General features: G+C 36.1%; 1 protein-coding gene across 1 annotated transcript in view; it reads right to left on the bottom strand.

Moving 5' to 3' along the window:
* Nucleotides 1-3335: 3335 nt before the first annotated feature.
* Nucleotides 3336-26680, bottom strand: part of ankfn1a (ankyrin repeat and fibronectin type III domain containing 1a) — a 196805-nt gene continuing 173460 nt past the window's right edge. The window contains exons 14-23 of the mRNA XM_088927824.1: nt 21225-21324; nt 20608-20740; nt 20009-20125; nt 17771-17986; nt 16605-16771; nt 13296-13446; nt 11512-11680; nt 9332-9498; nt 4501-4714; nt 3336-4135 (exon numbers count right to left, since the gene is read on the bottom strand). Of these exons, the coding sequence (XP_088783950.1) occupies nt 3336-4135; nt 4501-4714; nt 9332-9498; nt 11512-11680; nt 13296-13446; nt 16605-16771; nt 17771-17986; nt 20009-20125; nt 20608-20740; nt 21225-21324 (2234 nt within the window). The remainder of the gene's footprint in view (nt 4136-4500; nt 4715-9331; nt 9499-11511; nt 11681-13295; nt 13447-16604; nt 16772-17770; nt 17987-20008; nt 20126-20607; nt 20741-21224; nt 21325-26680) is intronic.

Genomic DNA, 26680 nt, shown 5'->3' with positions numbered 1-26680 from the left:
TTACAAGTGAAATATATGTATTTACAAGGGCCAGTGATAAAGCATAAATTGACAATCTTACACAAAAGATTCAACTCCATTACAGTTCAAACACAACATAAAATATTTAGCATGTTGACAATGAAATATAGACACAAATTAAAAAAATAAAATGGGCTATGTTTAAATGTACATCATATGGAAAAGCCCAGCTTTCCTGAGTGAAATTAGCAACTATGAGCATTAAATTTCAACACTGAGAAATTCAAAACCTGTATTGTGGCTGAATTTCAACTTTCAAAATTGGAAAAGTCACATCTGTAGAAAACATCCTCAAAACTGGTACTGTAATGTAGTGCAAAATAGGTATTTAGAAATTACAAAGGGTTATAAAGCTGATCAATACAGTACAAATGAGTTGATAGCAGTTTAATAATTTGTTTTACCATAGCTATCATACTGATATTTTGAGTTTTTTAGAGCACATCAAAACTGTGCAAAGATCAGTTAATTGTTCTTACATTTACTATATAACACCAATGTGTACTGTATTAACACTGCAGTAGTGCAACCTGCTGTCCAATATTTACAATCTCGAATATCTAATTTTCATACAACCCTTTGCACATTTGAATATAATTTTTTTTAACACTTTCAGAAGATTCTCGTTTGATAAATCATGTATAGCTATGAAAAACCTTCTGCGTCCTTGCGTTTCTAACTGTGGTATTTATCTTGAATTCTCTTTACCATGGCTTAGCACATGGCTGACCACTTCTTTTGAAATCTCTTGACCGTGGCCTAGCACTGGAAAACCTGTACAGATATTTATGGTTGAGGATATTACTCCCTGCCTTGCTGTATTGAAGGATTTGTCCATATTGACAGAGAACAAAAGTGATGCTATTTTTCTCCTTCAAACCAAGCAAAAAGGATTGTTAGAATGTCAAGTATACTTACTAAAACTTGAACAGAAGCAAAGAGGTATTTTAAAAATAACGAGCTCGATTTTTTCATATAGAATTTGCTCTACAATGAGTTCCGGAGACAATTTTTAAACCTAAATGTGAAATGTGCTTCTTTGAGAATTGTGCAAAATCTACCATAATTAACAGCAGTCTAGTGGAAAACAATTTATATCTATATTTTAGTTGTAATCAATTTTGCCTTTTTAAGAGTCCTGAAAAAAATTAGATTCCCATTAATAATATGAGAAAATAACATAAAAAATAAAACATTAATTGCTCTATTAAGGACAGTTAATATTTTATTTTGTTATCACTGTGAAGCAAATACATTTAACAATTTAACAATCCTTACGCTGGTATTGTGTTGTATCGTACAGTATCTGACAGCTACAAAACGATTGCAAATATAGTAAGTGTTTTAAATTAAATATGACCAAAACTGAGATCAAGCTGACAATTCCAAATTCAGAAATCAGGCCAAGCGAAAGAAAGGGAGAATGAGCCTTGAATTTGACTATTTCACTTGCACGTCTCCATTGAACCAGTTCAAAATATGCAATGTCAGTCAGTTACAGAGCACTTCATGTCAAAGCCTTGTTATGCACTATTTACGGAAAAGATACACATATTTACAGGTTAGGGCAATTTGGTGCTGATAAAATACATTTTCTTTCAATGCAAATGATTGCAGGTAAAATATAATATTTATGGAAAGTGATATTTTTAAGAGGCAAATAATTTAACTTGTCTGTAAATATAAATGTAGCACAATTTCCAATAATATATTGGACTTTTGAAAACTCTTAGAAATCCAGTGGAATGTTGATTATCCGAGCAGACAGCTTCCCCATCTGCACAATTCAATGGCCACTGTAAGAGCCAGTGCAGGATTCCAAGAACTGCAGTTTCGTTGCTTCTACTAAATGCCATGCAAATGAATACGAGCCAGCCACACATTTTGGTTTCATTTAAACCAATTTAGTAGGTGACGACTGATGCAGTCTCTTTATGAAAACGTGTATTTTCTATGCTAGAAACACTCTAAAGTTCACCCAAACCATAGGGAGATATGTGCTGTAGTCCTACAATGAAAAGATTCTATTAGTACAACAGTTAAAACCATGCAGTATCATAGGGAAACAAAGAAGATGCTCTTTGCAAAGCAGTGTGATCCATTTCAGGTATTACAAGAGCTGCAGGTTCTTTCAAATGGAATTAATTGAACAGAAAAGAACTACGTTGTCAATTCCACACTTCTGTCTCTGTATATTTACAAAAAGGCTTATACCATCTAGCAACTGGGGTTGAATTCTGTAAGTGTGATGAGTGTGGCTCTCTGTGTGACTACTGGAATTTGATCCTGGTTGCTCATGGGCTCCAAACATGCACAGTGCTGTCTCTAGACAGCAAATAACTGTGTTACACTAAAAGTCTGGTCCTTTGTAGTGGTAGAGTTTTACAGCTATTTTATGTGGAAATCTCAGACTTTCTCTAATAGCAGTTTAAGCTTTTCAGTTAGTGGCAATATTTTCAATGTAAAAAGGTAGGTTCCTTCCTTTTGTCTAAAGCCACTACTATGCACAATACATATACCAGTCTCCTCAAGTAGTTTCAGACAGTACAGCATGTCTGGAAACATACCTAATGCCTTGGCCTCTTCCACTGCATTAGGAGGAATGACTGTCTAGCTTTCAGAGGGGGTAACATCACTCCTGTAACTGGCTCATGAACGATCCCCATTACATATGACATTGTAAAACCTGAAACAAAACAAAAAACTGCAGTGCAATTGGAGTCTTTAGTGTGTTCCTGTAGAATTTAGGAAAAGTAGGATGTATTTAAATGTAAACAATGTTAAGCTGATTTGCTTAAGAAATTACTAGTATTAGAAGGGAGATCACAATGATAATACAAAATAGGTTCAATGTACATCAGTTCCAATGATGGAATTTGACTGCTTCTGATATCCAGCATTCCCCTGCATGCATTTATTGAAATGTTCAAAAATATCAATTTAATACACCGATAAATTGTATTTTTTATAATTGATTGTTAAATCACTTGCCTTTTCTGGTAAAACCTTGCGTGGAGGCAATAGTTTTAAGTTAAAATGTCCAAGCAGTGCTTCACTTCATGTTGCATTGATCATTGATATAACAGTCAAAAGCCAGTGAATTTATACCTTAAGAGTCGACCAGCAACTTAAGATTTTTTTAACATTCTATTGAAATTATGCAGTATCCATTTAAGCCTGGTGTACATTAAATAGAAAAGAATTCAGCGTTGCATGCTTTTTTTAAACAGTAAATGCAATAGACAGAGCAGAAAAAATGGACTGAAATTGCATAAAAGGATACAGCATCTACAATTACATCAGATAATTTACTCCTAGAGTGTACTGCTGAATATTTCAGATACTTGAGAATTAGTTTGGTCGTCAGAATCCACGTCTTGAGCCACAGCGCATTCAAAACCAACCACCACACCAGTGGCAGCTTCCGACTCTCCTACATTCAGAGTCCAGGTGTGGGTATCTTCGCTCAGGGAAGTCTTTTTGCAGGGCTCAACAAAGATCCTGCGCACATTCTGTTTCGACTCTCGGTGTCGATTCTTCCCGTCTTCAGGGAGGCTAGAAGCGTGAGGTAAAAAAGAACTACGTGGTAGCTCAGTGAAAATATTCATAGCCCCTCCAGTAGTTGATTCCAGAGGTAAATCTGTCTCCCGCTGCTGAGTGTACACACCTTCTGACAACGAGACGGCCTGGCTCTCACTGTGCACCCGCAGCCAGCGGTGGTGTCCGCTGAAGTAGCTATGGTGTTGTTGCTTGGACAGCAGCTTCTTCTTACTGCCAAACTGCTTGCCACGGGAGCCCTTGTCTGCGCCTTTGGAAGTGAGTCCAGATAACGTCAAGCCCTCCATGTTCTTGGAGCAAAATTCAGCCTCTGTGTCAAAGCCACTAGACACTCTGGTGTCTTCCTTTAGGCAGAGGGAGTACTTCAGGTCGTGCACCTGCAACACATCAGGGGCGCTCCCACTCAAGCCACAGACAGCCTGCTGAGAGATGTCCTGGGAAGAGGAGTAGACCAGGTCCAGCTCGCGGGGGCTCAAAGCATCACTCGAATCATAGTCACTATCTGTAGGGAGAAAGACTTCAGAGCATCCATCTTCATCGGAGCCAGGCTGTGAATCTAAATAAGGAAAACACAGTAATAAAGAAGATTTTGCTTTCAAATGTAGAAACCCACTATGTTTTATGTGCATTATAACAACACTTGTATGTTTAGTGTTCATATGATATGTGAATTTAACATGGGCTGTTAACAATGAACACTATGCAGCACAGAGGAACTCCATGTGTTTTAGTCTTCTGACATTAAAGAAGTCAATGTTCTGTAACATGCAAAAAATGGAGTTACATCAAATTTATGAATCATTTACTAAGATGAGCTAACTGCTAAGGTTATCTAAAATACAATATGTTGTTCCTGAGATTTTTTCAGAATTGCCTTTAAATTAAGCTACAAGCAAATTTGAAGGTTTTATGGTTCCTTACCGCTTACAGCCTTTCTTCTGCGCATTTCAGGTGAAGGGGAAGGAGTGGGAAGATAGTCCATGTTAGAAGACGTGGAGTCATTCTTCTCCACGGAGTGCTCCACGGTAGTGTCAACAAGCCAGGTGATTGGTATGCCACCTACAGGCTGTTTGTAACGGGCGTACTGAAGGGCGTCCATGATCCACCTCATTTCTCGCCACATTTCATCCATTTGCTTTAAATTTGAAACAGAAAACACAATCAAATAAAAATGGAGAACATGTAGCACAGCAGCACAGCTCTTTCAGTCAGCAACTGCAGCCCAGAAAAGTGAACAATGGTTTCTCAATGAAAGTGTGGTAATGCTTATGGCATATCTAATGAATTACATCAAACAATTACACAATTATTTTGATCCTAAATAGGTTTTTCACAATATGGCCATATGAAGTGTGTAGACACCCACATAGTCACACAAAGCAGGTCATAAGCATACGTTCAGACTGATCAATCTTATTGTCGGTATGACTGTTTGATTTCTACACCACACTCAAAAACAAATTGTAACACTGCAAACTAGCATAAAAGGGTGCTTTTCCTCTTTAAGGATAATAACAGATCATTTAATCCCACAGAGCACAGAGTGATCCAGTATTATCATATTCAAAGGATTGAAAAGCACTTAAATGATATGACAATCAATCTTGTAAAGTGATACCATAAATGTGCTCCTGTATTTCATTTTGTATCTTGTCTTGATTTGCTTATATAAGTTCTTTACCAGTGGTGATGCCCAAAAAATGCATACAAATCCAAACTAATTATTCCTATATCACTCCATGTAAAAATACAAAACAAACTATATTCAATTTCCTTTCTTAACCAACACAAAAAGGGTCTCTAAAAAAGGGTGTCTTCAAAACTGCTCATTAGTTCAACATACCAGGGAGATATTACCAGAGAAAATCCATAAAGAAATATTATTCCACCCTACATATTATAAAATAGATGACCTACATTAGAGTCATATAAATGATATTATGACAAACTCTGACTTATCTTGACTCAACAAGGTAATAGCTGAACATTAAGAATGTTAGTCGTGCACTCCTACACTGCTAATTCTGATTATTTGAGATGACTGCCTATACAGTACATGAAGGAATGTCTCTGAACCACAATGCGGAGTAAAATTCTGAGTTGATCAGTATTCTTGTATATTGTAGACCTTAAACGTAATTAGATCTTCATGAAAGTCTTAAGAAAGGCTAAGATATATGTTTAATCAGGTTAACACAATGACATAAGATATAGTTCAATTAGTTAATGAACAAATTGATCCAATAGTAAAAGGTGGTATCTTCTTCAGAAGCAATGACTTCAACTAGACATTTCCTGTAATGTTAACGAGTCTTTCCATTAACTTTTATGAATTTCTGCCCTTACTGGTCTGTAACATTTGAGTGTTTCCTTAAATCACAAGTATCTTTATTTGTGTAACACATCTAATCTGGTTATCTTAATCTTTTATTACGAGTTTAATGAAGATCTAATTACATTTTAGGTCTAATATATACATGAATACAAGGTTCTCAAAGTTTTTCTTGGCACTGAAATTATTTTCTTATACCTCAAATGATTCTGAAATGAATCTCTAGGTTAGTATTTTTTTGACAGTTTTGACTATATGGATACAGCATCTGTGCTGAAAGGAATGCAATCATTAGTGTAAATTATGAAAAACAATATTTTATTGTTCTAAACTACCAATATGATGACATATAGTATCGCTATGTTTATAATTTTTTCACTGGATTTTGTCACAAGAAAATTTAGAACATACTGTTATCCTTTTTTCAATGTAATCCTGACATTTCATCATATCTTTAACCTAATTTCAGTTTGGAACGGTGATTGAACAATCATTCCAATTGAATTTTGTTGATCTTCCACTTCTCAGAAGGAAAGTGACAGAAATGGCTAGTGTACGAAGGGAAAGATTTGCAATAGATCAAAGCCAGACTCACAGATGAGTGTGACTTTGATGTATTGTTTTGAGACAACGTTTGAGCAGACAACTCAAAAACAATTCAACTCCTCTGGAATATAATTTTAATCTGACTTGGCTACAAGCCTCCAAAGACCAGATTTTGTTTTTGATAACCAGTAACACATTCATATTTTTTAACAGTCAAAGCTACTCAGGTGATGTTTATCTTATTTACCAGGGGGTCAGTAGTTTGAAAGAGTCAAATTCCTATGCAGAAGCAAATTCAGAGTAGAGGGAGCAAACAGATCCCTTTCTGGCAGATAGGAAAACCGTGCCTCTTTAATGAACCTTGACACTGTAGGATGACTCTTTATACAAAATATGCTGAGGCTCTTGTGACGAACAGGGAAAAATGCCAAGTCAAATGGTATGGAGGAGATTTTTGATTTCAATACAAGAATTAGATCATTTGTCTTCTGTTAATGGGAAGAAGATACAAAGTGAGATCTTTGCTATAAGGAAACCTAAAAGTTTCTTTTTAAGAAGTATGTTCAATGTACTGCAGAAACCACATATGCAACACTTAATGGACAAAAGGAATGTAACTTACTTCCTAACCTTTCTATCTAACCAACTCTTGTTACCATGCATCTCTTAAAATCTTGTCTGTAAACAAACTAGGTCAGATTGCTTGAAATAATATGTTGAAATCCATATTATGCATTTATTTTGTAATAAAAAACAACTACAGGGAAATATTGAGTTAAAAACAAATGTATATACTGGAACCTAAATTAAATTAGTTGTCATTTTTAGCAAAAAGATCCATAAATCTGGGCCAAATAACTTCAACACAAAGCAGATTAGAAAGAGCCATCCAACTCTCAATGCAGAGAAGGGATCATTCAATTTATAATCTCAACAAAAGGTAATCATGGAAACGACTATGAACATAATGACAATCTCATGAGTAGTTAAAACCATGTATGATTTTAAATCTGGAATTAGCTTACCTGTCTACCATGAACTATAATAAGAAAAGTTTTCTCAATTCACACTTTAACAGAATTCTTTTAAAGAATAGTTAATGCAGGAGCACATATAAATTCTTGGCTATAGTGTATGCCTGGCAGTGATACAATTTTAAAAGCTGGATGAATGTTATCTATGAAACCCATCAAGTGAGATTTCTGTTTTAATAAATTTGTGATGCCTTATTTTAGCTTTATTTTAAATAAAATGTGGGGCCCTGGCCTCAGGTTATTTATAAATGATGTTTAACTACAGGACGTGCTGAATTACACAGGCCAAAAGAGAGGGCAATGAATTAGGAAGATGTCTGGTGCGTTGGAGTTCATATTTAAGTTTATTTCGTAACAGTAAAATCCTAAATGTAGAATTTAGTCATTTTTACTGTTTTGGATTTAGTTGGAATGAAGGCAGGACATAAGTTTAGAATGAGGCATTTGGAGGGCTGTCTATTTCTATAACACACAATGTGTCTTAACATTTTCCAAAATAATCGTTTCAAGGGGAGAAGCAGGGGTTTGTAAAGTAGAGAAAAGTAGCACCCGGACCGCGCGGGAAATCCAAGTGGCCGATTGGGTTGGCTGACTTGGCAGCCTCCGGGGCGTGAAAACATAAACACCACTGACTCGCAGAGAGTCACTTGAGAGGCTCTGCTCTACTACTGGGAGCTAGGCCCTCAGGAGTAGGGAAAGAAGAGGAAGGCTCCCCTGGCTCCTTGAGGATCGCTTTGAGAGGCGCTGCCTCACAACCAGGCGCTGCCCTCAGGGGATAGAGAGGAGGAGATAGCCCCTTGACTCGCTGAGAGTTGCATGAGAACTGCTGGAAATGAATCCCTCAAGGGGGAAGAGAAAGAACCTCTGACTGGAGGAATCACTTTGAGGGGCACTGCCCAAGGGGTTGAGAATGAAGAGAAAGCTGCTCAAGAAGGAAGTGAAAGAAGTCCCCTGACTCATTGAGAGTTGCTTTGAGGTGCTGCCTCACAACTCTCAGGGGACCGAGAGAATAAGAATTAGTAAGTTAGAGTTCCCGAGAATAATGTGACCAGGCATCCCCTCTGGCTTGTGCTTCAGGACCTCCCCAGAAAGGGTCAAGGTGGTGCTGCCATCCTGAGGTCGGGGAAGTGAGCTTTACTTATCCCCCAGAGGGAACCTGGATACAAAGGCAACACAAAAGAAACAGGAGGAAGGAATTCAAAACTTTAGATGTGTGCGTTAGTGTGGTTAGGGTTTAAATAGGGAAGAGAAAATTGGATGATAGAGGAAGGGGCGGAACACCCCTAACTTCTCCCCTAGAACTCCACCTATCGGTTTCCATGTAGGAAAGTGTGGTATGTGTCACTCGGCCACAGCCAGCATCCAGTTGGGCACTTCTTAGGCCTGACAATGACAAAGTCCTCCTGTTACAGACCTCTTATAGAATGCAAACAAACGATTAGTGCAAAAAGGCTTCTTAAAACACTCTTCAAAGTGGATCCAGCAGCAATGCGTTAGGGAAACAAACTTGCACTGCACAGTATCAGCGACTTTCAAAAGTCAACATCAGCACTTCCTTTGCAAAAAGCCTTTTCAGAAGGTGTAGTAGACAGGGCACAAAACCAAAACCAAGCAAAAAGTTCAAAATAAGAAATGCGACAGGATGCATGAGATGATTTAAAAGCATTAAACTCCCCCGCAAGCTTTCTCTTTGAAGTTTTCAAAGTGCTAAAAAAGAAATCCTCTGCAAATGCACAAAAGAAAGGTATCTGATCTAAACAGGTAAGGGGAAAAACCAGGTAGTGTAGCACACTCATACTGTAATATAGATTGCTAAAGCTACTGTTAGTATGTCACCAACCTGTATGTAGTCTAAAACATGCTGGTGCCGTTGTTTTGCAGTTGCCACCTCAGTGTCTGAAATAGCCTCTCTCAGGGACTGCTGGGTAATGAGCGAGTCGAGGTCCAATACAGCAGACAGACGACAGTATAGGCTGATGAATTTCTCCTTATAAGTGCAAAAGTGAACTGAAAGCAGAAGACCAATACATCAATGTCTTCAATAGTACTGCGAAAAAACAGTGTGGGGAACATCATTTTTAAATGTGTCACACATGATTATTAACCAGTGCTTCAGTTGTCTTTGGAGCTCCAAAACAAAAACAAAAAGACATATAAGCAAAGCAAATACATACTGTTTATTAGTATATTTAATTATCATCTGATCTTAAACTCAAGTTTAAAATGTAATTATTCATTTATTGTCACTGTTATTTTTATTGCGAATTCTAAACTCTAAGCACTGATTTCACACTGCCTGATGATTCCAAGTTTAGGACTTATATATACAAATTTAATTACACAGTCTACACTTAGGCCTAATCAGAGACTGCGAAACTAAAACTAAGTGAAACAGTTAAGTGTGCGTAACCCAATCATGAGTGTAACATCACGATGAATCATGATGAATTTAAAACATTGGTGCCATGTTATTCAAATGTAAAATATACTTCATTAGGTAAAGAATGGTGGCAAATGGAACTGAACATTGAATATGGTACTAGAGTTTTCTAGAGCAGCATGAATAGTATCGGTACTACTTATAGATAAATAAGTTATGTGGTGACTTATTCATGTAGAAACATGCATAGTTAAATCTCTAAGAACTATTTGTTTCTAATTATTAATATGGATTCAGCAGTTGTTTCAACTTCAGCGTAAATTTGCAACATGCTCCTTGAATCTGTATTTCTTATGAAAAAAACTAATTTATTATACAGTGCCCTCTAAAGGACTTGGACAGAAAATATGGGCAGGTATGCCCAGGCACATTGTTTTCATGCTTCAGAATCTGCTTGGAAGTACAAAGCTAGCCAGGAGAATTTTGGAACAAGGTTTTATAGACAGATGAGACCAAGATAAACCTTGGCTGCCTCTGGAACTGGCTCACTTGTCTTTATTGATGATTTAACTAATGGTGGCAGCAGGACAGTGAATCTGGAAGTTTACAGCCACTTTTTGTCTGCTTATGTAGAAGAAAATGCTTCCATACTTATTCGGTGCTGCTTCACTTTGCAGTATGAAAATGATTGAGGTCAATTTCAAATTTAAATCCCATTGAACATGCATTTTTATGCTGAATTTAAAAAACCCCAAGAATAAGTAAGAACTCAATTTGGTAGCAGCAAAGGCTTAGTAATAATATGTTTCACAATTTCACAGAGTTTGGTTATTTTCAACATGTTGCAGACTTTGTGCACTTATTGCCTTAAAGTAACATGCAAACAAATACTTACTTTTCAATCAGAAATTTAAATAAAGTTAATTTGTCCTAATGTCAATAGTCACTTGAAATCAGTCACTTGATTGCAACAAAGTGTGTTATGTTGGAATATGATGAGCATATATAACATACAGCACACAGTATGCTTTACTGTAATTATCACTCCTGGTAATCTTATGACCAGAAATACAAATTGCTTGACTGCTATGCAAAAATAACAGTTTAGCCTTTTCTGCTCCAATGCACTTGCAGGGTTTTTAAAATATTGTAGTCTTTTTAGTTCTAATTAAGTAGTCTCTTTAAATGTTGTTTATATTGGCAATGTGTATTTCACCTGAATGATTTAGATCAGTGGTTCTTTAGAAATATGTTTTTTTGTCTATGACAATAATTATAAGGAAGATGATGGTGATTATGATTGAGTGGGTTATTAAATTGGATGGTTTAAGATTTTAAAACATCTGTATTAGTTAATAGATGCTGAACTAATGAGGAAATAATAAAGCCCATTAACATTATTTTCAACAGTTTTAAAATATATTCTACATGATTGGGATTTTAAGTGCATGATCAATTATTTGCAACCGCCAAAGGTTTTAGACAGCCCTGTACAGGACCTACATACATGCCAGCCAGCAGCCCAGGGCTTGTGTGTGATTTATTGGTGTTCCACTGGGAGCAGGGGGAACAGATAGGAATCTGTGGATTTTAACAAGGCCACTGAGCTAATATTGTTGGTGAAACAGAAGGCAGTATACCTAGCTCAAACATTTGAAGAGGGAGGTTGAGGAACCCTGAGTGCGGGGTGTAAGGATTATTTTGTCCTGGGGCAGTGCAGACATCGTCTGAAGCGGGGAGCAGCAGAAGAAAGGAGACATTGTGACCCAGCTCCAGTACCTCCTGCGTGTAGATCCGGAAGAGCTTGGCCTGTGCAGAGACACATGCGCACAAACGCAGGAGGAGAAGGTTACTGGGCTGCTCTCACATAACATCAGTAACGCCGTCAACAAAGACAGGCCAACCGAATACACTAATTAATAGGGATCCAAAAAGTCACAGTATAGTTCAGTGTGGTTTTAAAATAAGTTTATTACACAATTCACTCTGGAGAGCTGTTCAGGGAGTCACCAGTATTTTCAGCCTCCCTAAACTCAAATACAAAAGCAAGTATACATATCATTTTGTCCTTTGTAGTCAGTTACACTGTCAACAACCGATTTAAAGATCCGAAGTAAAAAATCCTCAATATGCTCTGTCACAAAGAATGCAGTTTATGAAAACTTCCAAATCAATCAAATACTGTTGAAATTCTTTCCACTTAAAAAAAACACATCAGGTGTTTTTATTGCCCCTTCACCAGCTTTATTTGACTGCAATTATACAGCAAAAGCTGTAATTCCATACAATTCCATACAATTCCATATGTAGTAGCAAACATGCTCTCTAGCCACATTTAATCAGGCTACATGGTCTTCACATAGTATCCAATCTGCCACTACTTTACTGACACCTTTCAAGGGGAGGGTAGTTGTGACTCTGTCCTAGATATATGGACACGTTTAGGATTTAAAGAAGAATGATGACATTAATAAAACTTAGATTTATAACATCAATCCTCATGAAAAAAAAACTTAGATTCTCAGATTACCTTACTGTAGTACTAAAAAGTATCACTAAAATTGAATGCGTGAGGAAAGCCTTTTTGAACTTCCCAGAATAACGACAAAATACCAAGGCATATCCTGAAGACTGCAAAAGTTCAAGAAGCAAAACACAATACTCTAAAAAATGAAACAAAAGATTGTCAACCTTAGAATAAGCAATATCTATTTAAAATGTCTTGATGGGGTTTAAATATAGTTATGAAATACAGTAGCCATTTATTTTAGATTATACTTGAATATAATCTATATCATCATACAGTATACCAAAACAAAACAGCTGGTGAATGAAAGTATAATGAGGGTTTCAATGAAATCCTGTTTCAGTGAAATGATGATTTCATAGTTTCAGGCTTTTAGTTTCTCATAAAGGATGCTGTTTGTAAAAATACTGATATGGTTTAATAAATAGAGTGGATCACTCCACTCAGACAAATTTACTATTTTATTATTTATATATATAAGTAAAAAATACATTATTTATTCACACTAAAATGGGTTATAAATATGAAAATTCAAAAAGTGGAAAATGTTGTTTTGAAGTCTAATACAATACCTTCAAACATTTCAGAATCAGGAGCATAATATTTCCAAAGCAATCTTTGGAAAAATTAACACTCGCAAACTTTTTAAACTAAAAATGTAGATTCCTTTCTCACTCTTTTATGAGTTTGCAGCCCAAGATACCACACAATTAGTTCAGAGTATACCAAAAGAAAACTCCACAGTGTCTGATTCTCACGCATGGCCTCATCTTCTTAATTGCAAAGTACAGGGGTGCCAACACACAGTCTAAAACTTCATTTATATCACAGTGTAAAACTTTTGACATGCAATACAACTTGCAGCCTGACATTGTAAATGTATATTGAAGCATGTACCTGGTGCAGAGGTAGATTGATTTGTCTGAGCAAGCCTTTTACAGCCATCTGGAGCTCATAGAAGAATGGTGGAGTGTGGCAGACCGATGTCTGATCTGCACTTTCCACATAAGCTGGGCCAGACAGTTTTTGGAGCCATTCCCACTCATCTCTGGATACAGAAGGAGATACTTAAAATGAGTAAACAGTGCATTTCTTTACTTTTCACAGTGCTGTATATTTTAACATATCCCTCCAGAATTGAGGGTCAATGTTGTATTCGATTAATTCACATTAAGACAAATTTGTGTAAAACAGAAAAAAACTCAAATTAAGAACATAAATAGGAAACAGAGGTGGATATATACCAGAGAAGTATTACAGCCTTCCATAGTTAATCATCATGTACATTTGTTTTGAATATTTCTTGTTACATTATATCTGAGGTTTAAACTTTAATATGTTCTGCATTTTCTCTTCAATACATTTGAAGTACACATTCTTCCATTTATTCTTTTTCTAAAATATATTTTGTACAGGTGACCAAGTCATTTTAAGCCTCTGTTCTGGCTTTGTATACTGACTCAAATTAATTTATTATTATTAATTCCTTTTTTACCTCAGTTTCTGTAAACCTGGTTGAAGCTCATTGTTTAAGTTTAATGTGTAACTTTAAAAGATCTATGAATTTCCCATCTGCTGTAGTTATCTTCCAGTTGTATATAAACCTTGTTTCATTTTTGTTGCAATATATCCAATTAAAATATTTAAGATTTATTTAAATATAATGCCAAATAAAGATCTTCCAGAACATCTTCAAGGAGATATCCTAAAGTTATAAAACAAACGACTGAAAATGTTTTTGTGGTTATGCCTATACAGGTACAGTATGTCATGGAGAAACAGCGGCTTTGTGACAAAATATTGGAGATGTTATCAAAACAAATGCAAAACATTTGCACAAAATTCTACTGTTTAATAAAGTGATGATTTGGTGCAGAAATCAGATTATCCCACTGTCAGATAAGGAATGAAAGATGTGTGTGTAAAGAAACAAGGAAAAAAAGAACTGGACAGCCTTGTTTGTGGAAAAATGGTTCTCTGCAGGTTTTCTTTTACTGTGTTTTTCCAAGACGTAGGTATGCATCATCTCATGTGAGCTTCATGTTTGAAACATATTCTACTGCCTTACTGCCTAATGTATGAACAGCTATAGTAAATTTACTGTTTAACGGCCACATTAGGTGAAAGGATAATAAGTTCCTTGTCTAGATCGACCCACTGGGGTCACAGTCATGACCTTAAATTAAAATAAATAAATAGTTCATTACTGAGCAAAAACAAATAACATTTTTGTTTTCATATAAAAACTTTTCCAAATATGGGAAAAAAAATCAGGTTGAAACTGTCCTTTGCAATTATGGCCTGTATTTTTTCAAACAGTTGCTTTCCATTTTTTATACTCGACCTCCAAAGATGCGCTTCTGTCATCTTCAGGAGTTAGTTCACCCTCACACAAGGGGAAGGGACAATTTCATAAATCATTATCATATATTGAAAGGAGTTCTGTTACTATGTAAAGCCACCAAACGTGCCTCCAAATCCTAGTTTAAAAACATCCCATTCTGGAATGCAAATGACTTTTAAATATACAACTTCTTAAATCTGGGTAACATTCAATTAGCCACAGTATTTAATTTTATATTTGTGAAGCTTTTTCCAACTTTCAATGGAGGGAGTCAGATGAAGAAAAAATGCAGCTGTAGTTTTTCTCTGTCTTTCACACTTTTCAATGCACACCAATTCTGTCGCCACTCCAAAAATACCAACCAGGAGCCTAGTGGTTTACAAATATTCCTACCTGGCTGCCGCAGACCTAGTTAAGAGGAATAATAACATCTGATAGTCCCCAAATAAACAATTCCTAATGAAGGGCCTCCTATCACAATAAGTATCAAATATGATGAAGTTCTTCAGAAGATTGTTATTAGAATTTGGAGCTCTACTTGATTTTATAAAACATGTTTTGACAGCACACACAGTGAGAAATGAGGGATTCACTGTAACACAGAAAGTAACGGGCTGTCAGAACATGGACATGAAGTTTAAAACTGTTGTACTACAGACTTCAAAGTAAAGGGTCGTTGTATCTCCGTGGATCTGTGTAATGAGAAATGTATCTTCTCAAATCATGATGTCTAGGTTTAAAATAACCTTATTTTGAAAGGTGGGTGTTTTGACTCTCAGTTTTGCTGAAATTGACAGACGCCCAAGGTGGCCAATGTATTCCTACATCCAGGACAGAGCAATCTAAGGTGGATTTCTCTCACTACACCATATTCTTATGTATAAGAAATAATATAGTTGGACTGATACAGATGGTTTTCTTGGAATTTGTTGACTGATGACATAGTGAAAAGTAGAACGTTTTATCCAACTTCAACCCTCCATTTAAAAGGAAGAAACTAAAACCCAAAATATGGAAGGAGCACAGAAAAGCTTTCCTAGTGTTTTAGGTCCAGAAATTTTAGAAAAGGAGAATTGCTACTTAGATGTGAAGTATTATATATGAATGGTGCCTAACTTTAATTATAGTTAAATCTGAATTAACATCAAGAGATCATCTTGAAAGTGAGAAGCAATCTCTAACACTAAGAATCTACTTCATTATTTCTGTCTATCTTGAGCAATACATTTAAGCCTCCTTTTTTCAAACATTTAAAGATTAAAAAAATTCATGTATATGTAAAATGTTCCCTGTAATGGTCAAAGCTTTTTTAAAAATGTTTATTCACTGTTTTAATATTCCTATTTTTTTATTTTTAAAAGGGCACTGTAAGTCCAGAAGTGGAACATTCTTGACTCAGTGCTGTTTTGTATAATTTGAGAATGTGACACAGGGTAGCCATACTGTAGATAAGCACAGCAAGCAGTAAATTCTAAAATGTATATGTTCACCTAATAAGGAAGCTAATCCTCCTCAGTTCACATCAACTACAGGTCTTTTCCATCTCACCCATTGTCCTTCTTTAGCCTGGGACTCAATCTTGACACACCTCAACCTCACCTAATGCTTTTGTACTTCTTTGACCACTAATTTTCTCCATATAGCTGGGTTTCCACTGTGATTTTATACGGCGGCCAAAATCAAACCTAGGCTTAATCCACTATACTGTGCCTGTCCCATGATGTCTCTAAACTTGAGGGCTGCCTTTGTCTCTCTAATGGCCTTCATTGCTGACCATTTTCTCTCCATTCTGCCTCCCTTATGAAAATAAGAGAATTACAGGACAGATATTTCTATATTAGTTTATACCAAAACCCATTTACCTCGAAACATTGCAGTTGTCTCGGATTTTAAAATGACACAGAACATTGGGCAGCCTCTGAGGGACAAGGACTTTGATCTGATCTACAGAACTGCAGAGCTTCAGGTAGCCCAAATACAGGCCTGGAGATAGGCGATGCTGGCTTCGTCTCTGATAGGACAAGATATCCTGTGGGACACAAAGACCACACATGGACATTACCAAAAGAAACATTCTCCTTTCTTGAAGACTCCTTTTAAGATTCAACAGCACATACTAACATATGTTCAAACTTCATTCAAGCCAAGCCCCTTGAGAAAAGATATGTTTGTGAACACCAAGAGAGTGTCTCTGCATGATTACCAAAGTAAGGCAATTCTGCAGCTAGAATGAAAGAATTTACAGATTCAGATCATATTGTGAGGAACAACTAAAGAAAGTCATCAAAGCCAAATAAATGTCACTATGGGAGCAAATGCCCAGGTAGAAATTATAAAGGAACTCGGAAAGGGTCCAAATTTTCTCATGAAAGGCTAAACATCTCTTCTGTGAAGCTACTAAAAACCTTACGTACTTCTTCCAAAATTAAAAGAAAACTGTGCATAACTGCAAATCATACACATATTGAGACTTATAATTACATATTTGCACTTCACGTATTTAAAATGTTATAAGTCAGGGGTGTCCAGGCCAGGTCCATGTCTACGGGTTTCATTCCAAGTCTTGACTGTTTTCGAGCTAACTACCTAACGCAGCTCATTATTGGTCTAAATTAACCAATTTAACAATTCCTCCCAGATCTTCAGATGCTGCTGCTTCATTGGGACCTAAAAAAACCCTGAATATACAGCAGGCTTCCAGGACCAGCATTGGATGCCAGCGCTGTGATCCAGCTGGACGATATGTTTTAATTAAAAAAGAATAATGCACTTAAACTCATGTGCACTTTAGAATTAGCGCTATCCTTATATTTTATATAGGCTTACAGTAGTAAGTCACTGTAAAAGCAGAGTAAACTGCAAAAAAGAGTAAAATCAAAATTTGGAACATGGTAACGTACAGAGGTATGGTAAACCATGTTATATAATGTAGCAAATCTTGGCAAGGTGAAGTACATAGCATTGCAAATGCAAACGAAAGCTACAGAAATACAGAGCAAAAAAAGTAAATAAGCACTTATGCTCATACCTGGATTGTAATCAGCAGTATGTCTAAGGCAGTTGGCTCCTCTGGGGTTGAGAGGGATTTCCTCTGACTCTGCAACTTGGAAATCTGCATCCATTTGCCATTGAAGAAGGAATAGAGGCTCTCCATCTCTCTTATTGTGACTATCAGTACATTGCCATGCCTGTCTTTAATGGGTTCATAGTACACACGTCCCAGATTGTGTGTCCCAAGCAGGTTCTGCAAAGCAGTAAAAAAATAATAATGACTAACTGGAAGCAATGTTTCATTCCAGCACTGTCAGAAAATCCAATGGATTTGGACAAGGGAACAATACAACTCCATATTTTTGTAAACTGATGGAAAGAAGACTCATCTTTACACAATGAATGGTCAATCTGTAACATGGAAATAGCTTGCCTAGCAGTGCAAGTTTAGCTAATTCTACAGATATTGAGCCGGCTCAATATTAAGTTACTGTATTTGAGAATGTTTCTATTAATATTTTTCTTTTTGTACCAAATTAAATTAGAGGACAATTCTACTCTTCCTGTAATGTGCTGCTTCATCTCATATCTATTGTTAAATATGTCTATGTGGTATTCAAGAGAAAACTTAATCAAACAGGGAAAAAAATAACACTACACCTAATTGCCCCTGTGAACTCTCAAATACATTGGCAGTTATGCTGAAAGCTGGGAAATCTATGTCCAGAATCCTTGCTCTTTGCCTGCCTCTCATTTTTCTCAGAGGCAATCATGTCATTTCAAAGTCGGCTGTTTTTTTTTAAATCACCAAGAGAGACACTTAATTGATGGCCTCTTTCTGAGCACATTGACTAATAGTTTAATTTCCCTCTCATAATGAGCTGGCAAACAAATCCAGGGTCCTCATTAAGCTCTCTGCTCAGACAATTTAGTCACATAAGAAAAATGATGAACAGCAGAATTCTCGCTGCAAAAGAGCCGTTTGTATGTAACAGCGAGAGAGTACAGCTGGACAATATGTCAGCTAGGAAATGCTACCAGGTTTCTGAGAGGTTTCTGAGAGGAGTTAGGTGTAAAAAGGCCTCAATGGAATTGTAACACTTTACAGAATAGAAGATATTCTCTCAGTCTGTGGAGAACTAACGAGGCCCCTCTGCAAATTGCTAGTTGATCCAATGCCCCTTGAGAATGTCTGGTTATCCTTTACTTTTTTCAAACAATGATTCACAAATAATTGACTTTTTATTTTACTTTTAGATTTCAATAGCTCATAATAATAATAATAATAATAATAATAATAATAATAATAATAATAATAATCTATAACTGGCAAGAATCTGAAGACTGCACTCTAGCTGCATTCACTAGAAGCATATCATGTTGACATCCTGCTCCAACATGTACAACTTCTAGAGCCCTTTGTCACTTGATGTGTTGCACCTGACAGCAGACGTAACGCCAATTTGAGGCGCGGCGGCACGTCTCTCACTGACACAGCTATAAGCCTGCATTTGGCCGGCAAATGACAAGAGTTGCTATTTTTCTGGAAAACTGAGTAATCCTAACACTAGCTCGCCAGGCTCAGCCAGCCAGTGATACAACCCAGCTCAAACCTGCAATGTCTGGATTACACAGCTCAGCCTCAGGTCTGAGGGAGTCTCACTACTGGTTGAGCCTCTTGGGAGCTCCTGTAATTATTTTTGTACCGTAAAGGTTACACAATTGTTATTTGTGCTATTTATTTTGTGTTAACAGTTATCCAGTTAAAGCATAACAGTCTGCTCTAAAGTTACTTTTAACAATTCAGAGTACAACTAGTGCACAGCGACGCGAATATTCCTGTTGGCAAATAATGGGAAACCACTTGGATGTCAAATCCCTATAATAGTCAATGTAAAGAACCTCAGGTTTTGTGGAAGGCTGATAATCAACCTTATTAAGTACTGTATGTAAGAGACAGATGCAACAGAAGGGGTTCTGAGTTTACAAGTGAAGGATTTCCCAGGAAAGCTTGCTGGCACAGTGCAGGCTGAATTAAGGCTGTGGATTTTCACTGGATTTAAAATAGTTGTAAAAACCTGAGGACTGACAATCACCTTCTTGAACTGAATGTTCTCAGCACAAATGTGTTTGAAGAATGTTCCATATCCATTTGTTAATCTATCCACTATATATGTCATATACTGTACTGTATGTAAACTCAATGTTCTGATTCTCCCTTTAACTCCTGCCTAACCCAGGCCAGACTGGGAGTTCTGGGTGGAGTGGCACTGACCTGTAGCTGTCCTGCAGCAGACAGCATCTTCTGTCGGGCCTGAAGAGTGGACGAGGAGGACATAGACACCGACATGCTCTGCCTGAGCCACCGGACATCTTCCCACATGCAAGATAGCTGCCAAGACAACAACCTTGATCTATGTCATACTCTGAATGTTATCAGTGGGTGCTGCTCATTAATGGACACACAAGAACACATTCATCCCAAAAATCCTTAGGGCTAACCTAATTGTGTGCAACACTCACAGGTGAGATACAAATTGATTCATGCTTTTTAAATTATTATGCAACAGTTTATGGGCATATTATGTGTTTTTATTTAATATTTATGATAAAATGCAGAAAAGACCCCTCAATATTTTGGTAAGGAAATTTTATTTTGATGTGGGTGCAATATATTACAATCATCACAACTGTGATGTTTTATTTAATTTTATACTCTGAGCTAAATCCTGTACAATTCCTAACTATTTAAGAAAGAAAATGGATTTAATCTCACCACATATCGAAAGCAAAATGTCCCTTGAAATACTTAATATCATGTCCTTTCCTACCACTTTACACTAGAAGCCAGTATATAAAGAAGCAAGTTCATACCTTGGTAAACCACAGAAAGTCTTGCATGATGGAACTGGTGTAAGAATCATCTATTTCTACTATTGGTATCTGATCCTCATTGGTCACTAGAAGACTGTCCTTGTGATAAAATACTGCTGCCACATACAGTCCCCTGAAAGTAAACGGTAAGACCCTTACTGATTTAATCGTCTGGAGACATACTACAGTGGTGCTTGTTTCACACAGTTCTTGTGTTGAGGGCATAAGACAGACAGCACATTTAACCATTAAGCCATTCATGCCTTGAACTAAGGCAGTGCTATGGAAAGAGCTATAATGTGAAGTCTGCATGTAGTTTTCAACAAGGTCGATGCAATCCCCAATAACATGAACTACAAAATTCATGACCATTTATTGGAATAAATAATATTCTGTTCTGTAATTAAGCACTAACCTTGGGTTACATATGGAATCAAGAGATATTAGCACACAGATGTTGAAAAATGTCTAAATCTAAATATGAAAACCAGACTGTATAATTTAAACAAAAGGCATAATTGTGGTTATATACTAGAAAGCATATATTCTGCTTTGACTCCATTTTCATGTGCAAACATTTCACACTGGATTTTAAAGACACAATATAAGACCTTTACCGTTTTAGTGTTTTCACAAACTTGTTTGACGAATGAAAAAGGTGTTTTAGGCTTCTTGAGACAGACTGCTTGCGACTAGAGTTCTGTAACTTAGAAGTATCTGAAAGACACAAACACAGTAAGCACATTAATCACCCATACAGTAACTGCAGTGATACTGTAAGTAGGTGCCACAATAAGGTTATATTTTGCATGTTGACATTAAGTGTTTTGCATGTTGACATGGTAGGTCTCTGAGCAAACAACAGGTATTTTGATTTAGATAACTGACATATTGTAGCTATATGCAGAGTTGCCTTTTCTTATATAATTATTTTTTAGAATCTGTCATGTTGAACACTACAAACCAATGATACATTAAATGATCTTGATTTCAACATGCAAAACATAGCCTTGTTTTCAATTCTGTGCACACAATGAAAGGTGTCTTAGTTTGAACATATTTCTTTTGAAAGGTTAAAATGCCAAGTGCTTTGGCAATGGAATAAGATGGCCCATATGCAAAGGGGAAGAGATGAGTTATTGTGCCTCTGCCTTGAAATGCCTTCCATAGAAGAAGATACAAGTAGATATATGGGATATAGGTTATGACTGGCAATAAAACAGGAAAGAAATATTGTGCATCAATATTGCCTAGACACAATACAGTATTTACAAACCTGATAAGATTTCAAACATTAATGATATCTGAAACTACTTTTACAATCTAAGATAAATGGTGTCCTTTTGTGATGCAAAATGTGTTTCTGACAAAAGCTGACAAAAACAGGCTTCAATGTTAAGAACAAAAACCTGTTTGATTATTACAAGAAACAATTTTTAATACATTCTCTTCTACTGTGTCAGCTTTAAGAGTATATTTTTTAAATTCAAAGACAACATACTGTAGTATGCGGTTATTTTTTCCTTATCAGTGAATTGCCACGTTAAGAAACATCAGAGAACTGTGGTTAATAGAGCCAAGAGTTCACAGAAGGGTTGAAATGTAACATACAAGAAAGGGACACTCAATTCATACAGGAAACTAAAATGGGTACCCAAAATAAGCATTATAAACACAAGCGGTGCCACTGATAACAAAGGTCAGTTGTTATGAATGGGTTCAGTGCAGTCGAGCAGTTCTGATTAACCAGTTATCTCTCAGCTTTCAGCTGCGTATCTCCTAGCTGAAGCAGGCATATCGGCAGAGATTTCAGTGATGCCAATCTTCAGACGTCCTTTTCTTTAAATTAAGCATCACGTAATTGCCTTCTAGTAAACAGCAGGCAGACGGAACACTTAATTCCTTCGAAACAACTGTTTATGCCAGTAAAGTTGTTGTCAGAAATATGTAATCACTGCAATTTTGTCACGCTACTAGGGCTGCGCTCTGTGAAAATGAATGAACAAATGACTTTGCTCTATTGAATGTTTTGGCATTTTCTAAAACATTAAACCTAAAAAGACAAGAGTTTGGAACAAATCTCAAGATCATTCCTTGTATTCACACTCTACTTCCATGTTGAAGCTATTATTAACAAGTACGCAGAAGAAAATCCAAGTCTGTAGACTGTTCTAACTGTTCATTTCAGTAATTAAAGAGGATTGTGGGATTAATAGTTATTTTCTTGTATTCACCTTTAAAACCAACACACAAGTACTGAAACATTAGATACAACTTATTTGTAACAATTACATTTGAACATGTACAAGTGAACATACATCACTTCATAGATTTATGATACATAATTACATAAAGCTTCAGATATAATTATTCGCTCACTTCACCTGATGAAAGTAATTGACTTGTTTATTAAATGATTTAACCAATTTAAGTCAAAGCAGGTTTGTTAAAGACCTGAACACTAACACACTCTTACATGATTTTACTTACTACTGTAAGCTTAAATTTAATTTGCTATGAATTAATCATTCAAAAAAGTAAGAGTATAAGTGAAAATAAGTATAGGTTAAAAAACTATATGTATTCAATTAATTAATTAGTGAATAACCTTGTTAATAGTCTACATAATTCCTAATCCTGAGACAAGTTACTGATTATTTCCTTGGTTAACTTTCTTCCTTTTGTACTGCCTTGGAGGACACTGAAGTGATCAGAATTTTTGTAAATAACGTCATGGCTTCCGTCAGTATTAGCCAAGCACTTTGCAAAATTCTGGAGTTCGACATCAGCCAATTACAAACTAGAACCTTTTTTTAAAAAAAAATTTAAAAGGAGGGCATTTGGCCAATCTAGCCAGTTTGGTAGTTAGTAGTTAATCGATCTGAAAATGTTGTGCAGCCACTTCCAGAAAGAAGACAGGGTGAATGTTTTAAGGAAAACTTACATGAGGAAAACAGACATAAGGAGTCAAGAATAGGAGCCAACAGGAAAAGTTAAAAGCAAATTCACAGCTTGTGTTCATCATCCCACAGCTTTAAACTCGCTTTTTCAGCATTTGTGGGTAAACAATAATGCAGAATGCTGACTATCCAGCTCTCCACATTTAAAAAAAAAAAAAGTTTTTATTGACAAAGACAATGCATCTCTAAGATCTAATGAAGTGCAGAAGAAATACATTGAATAGACAGTAAGATAAACCACCCTGAAAAATTGGACTTCAATATGGAGTCATGCCCTAGCAAAATAAATTGCTTTTCAATGTATTTATAGAAAGCAGGTACTGTAGGTATTTTAAACATAAATAATAGTCAACATTTGTCACAAGTGATTTACTACAGATAAGAATTAATGGTGGATGTGCTTACTTTTTAAAAAATTATTTTAAACATAAATTTTAGCAGTAACAATTGGGCATATGTCCAGAACTGCAAATATCTCAAAATTAGTCATCAACCAACCAAATCCCCTAAAAGATTTCACTTTCCCATCTGGAATGTCTAATCCATTCCATGGAGCAAAGTATCACGTTAAACAGAAGGAATCAGCATAAGTACAAAAAATATCAAACAAGTATACCCTGAGCTTAAGAACAGGTGGAGAACAATTAAAATTAAAACACCTCATTAAAACAGTGAATGCAATATATGTGAGAGTCAAAAACGCAGATAATTGAGAGGGACCCATGACTCATATTGCGTGTATATATTTATTATTTTTGGTACATGACAGCTAAATGTTTTTGATAAGTGGACTGTACCTTCTATCTTCACCGCAGTCCAGGTGAAATGTCATAGTGACTAAATTAAAGAATGAATGCCTTTCTCATTATATAATATAAATTACTTCTGATTAATGAGGAGGTGCTCCATCTGTCTACATCACAAACAAAACGTAAGCATGAAACAAGGGTTTGACAGAGGCCGCACTAAGGAAAGAATGGTGGGGGCTGGGGAGACTTTTCCATTTTTTTATATGTTTATATGGGTCAAACTTGCCTTTTCAACACTTGCAAAGGTAGAGGGCTCATCTGTAATGACCATGGGCAATACGTTCCAACCTTTCATGACAGAAGCAGCTTATATAGCTGGGTAGTCAGTGCCTGTATGAGCCAGCTGTGTTGGGGGGTAGGAAAGGAGGGGGTCTGTCCGTCTCGAGCTGGAACACAGGGTGCTGTGTGCACTACACACCCCTAAGTCTGTGTGCAGACTCTCAGTTCTACATATACACATCATAAATTAAGATAACCTCCTGTTAAATGAATTTATTTTTCTCATGGTTTTTATAGAAGTATCATTGTACCAGTACTGATTAATTCTCAGATTTATTTTTGAACACCAACTCTCCAAAAATAAACTGAGTAAATACAGAACGTTCTCAAATATATTGCATATACCTATGAACATACACATGGAGTATGCGTATGTAACTTATAAATGTAGAGAATTAATTTGGAGGATTTGTACAAATTCATAGTTTTCAAATGATATGATTTAGTTTTCACAAAAAACAGTTGTTTTCATATTAGCTTTCTAATTTTTTTTTGAAACAGTAGCAATAGTTGAAGCCATGTGAAAGGAGAGAGGTGTAATTCTTACACTCAAGAAATCACTGCTGCTAAAAACTGATCTGAGTTGGAAATAAATTAGTTTTCTTAGCAGGAGGCCACATTTGGGAGATTCTGTCAAATCCTCAGAATGGCATGATTAAGGGGAAAAAAGAGAAAGCTACTCTCATTTTCAAACAAATAAGACCTTTTATATAAAATCAATTATACGGTATAGTTAGTGAGACTGGCAGCATTCCCTCTGACATCATTAATGTTGACTCATAAACAGATGAGTGATGAACAAGTTTTTTTTCTTCTTAGACAAATGCATATATAGTTTGGTAATGAAGTTAGTGCTTGTGAGAGCTGAAGGACTGTCAGCACTAGAAACAGCAGGCCTCTATCCCTACAACCACCAAGTGGATTAGAAACAGGCTCTTTGCCAGACTAACCCACAGACACAAGACGTCTGCTTGGACCTATGGATGGTGTACTTTAAGGAGGCTGCTATATTGCAACTACCCATTTCAAAAATATTTTGCTTTTAATGATTTACAAAGATACAGTGTATGGGTGGACCACAAAATATCTACAGTAAATGAACGCAATATAAAATCTACAAAATAGACAGGCTTATACATTAAAACATATATCAAGTCATGTTTGCAGACCAGTTTATAAACTCAAAGAATTTTAGTATCCATAAAGACGTAGGTATGTATATTGTTTTTCCAATTGAATACAGTATTTATGAAGTGCAATTAGATTTATTTATTGGTGAGGTAAAAAAAGACAACATTTTAAGAAAAGACTAGCTGACTTTTAGTGAAGTACCTGTAGTGAAGGGTATACTCAGAAAGTATATCTACTTTATTATTTATTTCTTCTTTCTAATTTCTAATTACTAATGTCTGCCATTAATACATAATTAACAAAACAAATGGCAAAAACCATTTGGAAAACCATCAGGAAATATGTGAAAGATATCAAGAGATATTCAAAATTAACACAAAAACAAGCAAAACAGACTTGCAGTGAAAAGGAATAAACATGTACTAAATGAAAGTAGAATCTGTGACTTGAAAGAAACATTGTAGCAAAAGGATAACATGGTTCAGTGTGCTACCAGAGACAGTTGTGTGCGCAAACACCTGATGGCAGAAGTTACCTTTCATACTGCACTGCAATCTAAAGCAAATAAAACAGGACTTTTCGGCCTGGAAAGACCAAGATCACAGTGAAACTCTGTGGTAGATCTTTGCTGAGTTGGGGTTTTTTCCTGTCATCCTACTATTTATCTTGGCATCACCCTTAATCATCTCACTTTTTGTAAAAAAAATACTATGGTTCAGTCAATTTTTCCAACACCACTATGACCCAAACAACATTAATTTAACACAGGGAGGTTTGAAAAGGACTGATACCCAGATACTTAGTTGGTCCTCTTAGTCTATATGTTGTGGCAAGATGTCAAGAAACTTTTTACCAACTTGGGACTCCAGTTCATGTCAGATCAAAGAGACTCAC

This window comes from Atractosteus spatula, chromosome 11, assembly GCF_055471065.1.
Source record: "Atractosteus spatula isolate fAtrSpa1 chromosome 11, fAtrSpa1.hap1, whole genome shotgun sequence".
NCBI classification, from domain to species: domain Eukaryota; kingdom Metazoa; phylum Chordata; class Actinopteri; order Semionotiformes; family Lepisosteidae; genus Atractosteus; species Atractosteus spatula.
This window is presented reverse-complemented; position numbering and strand designations above follow the sequence as displayed.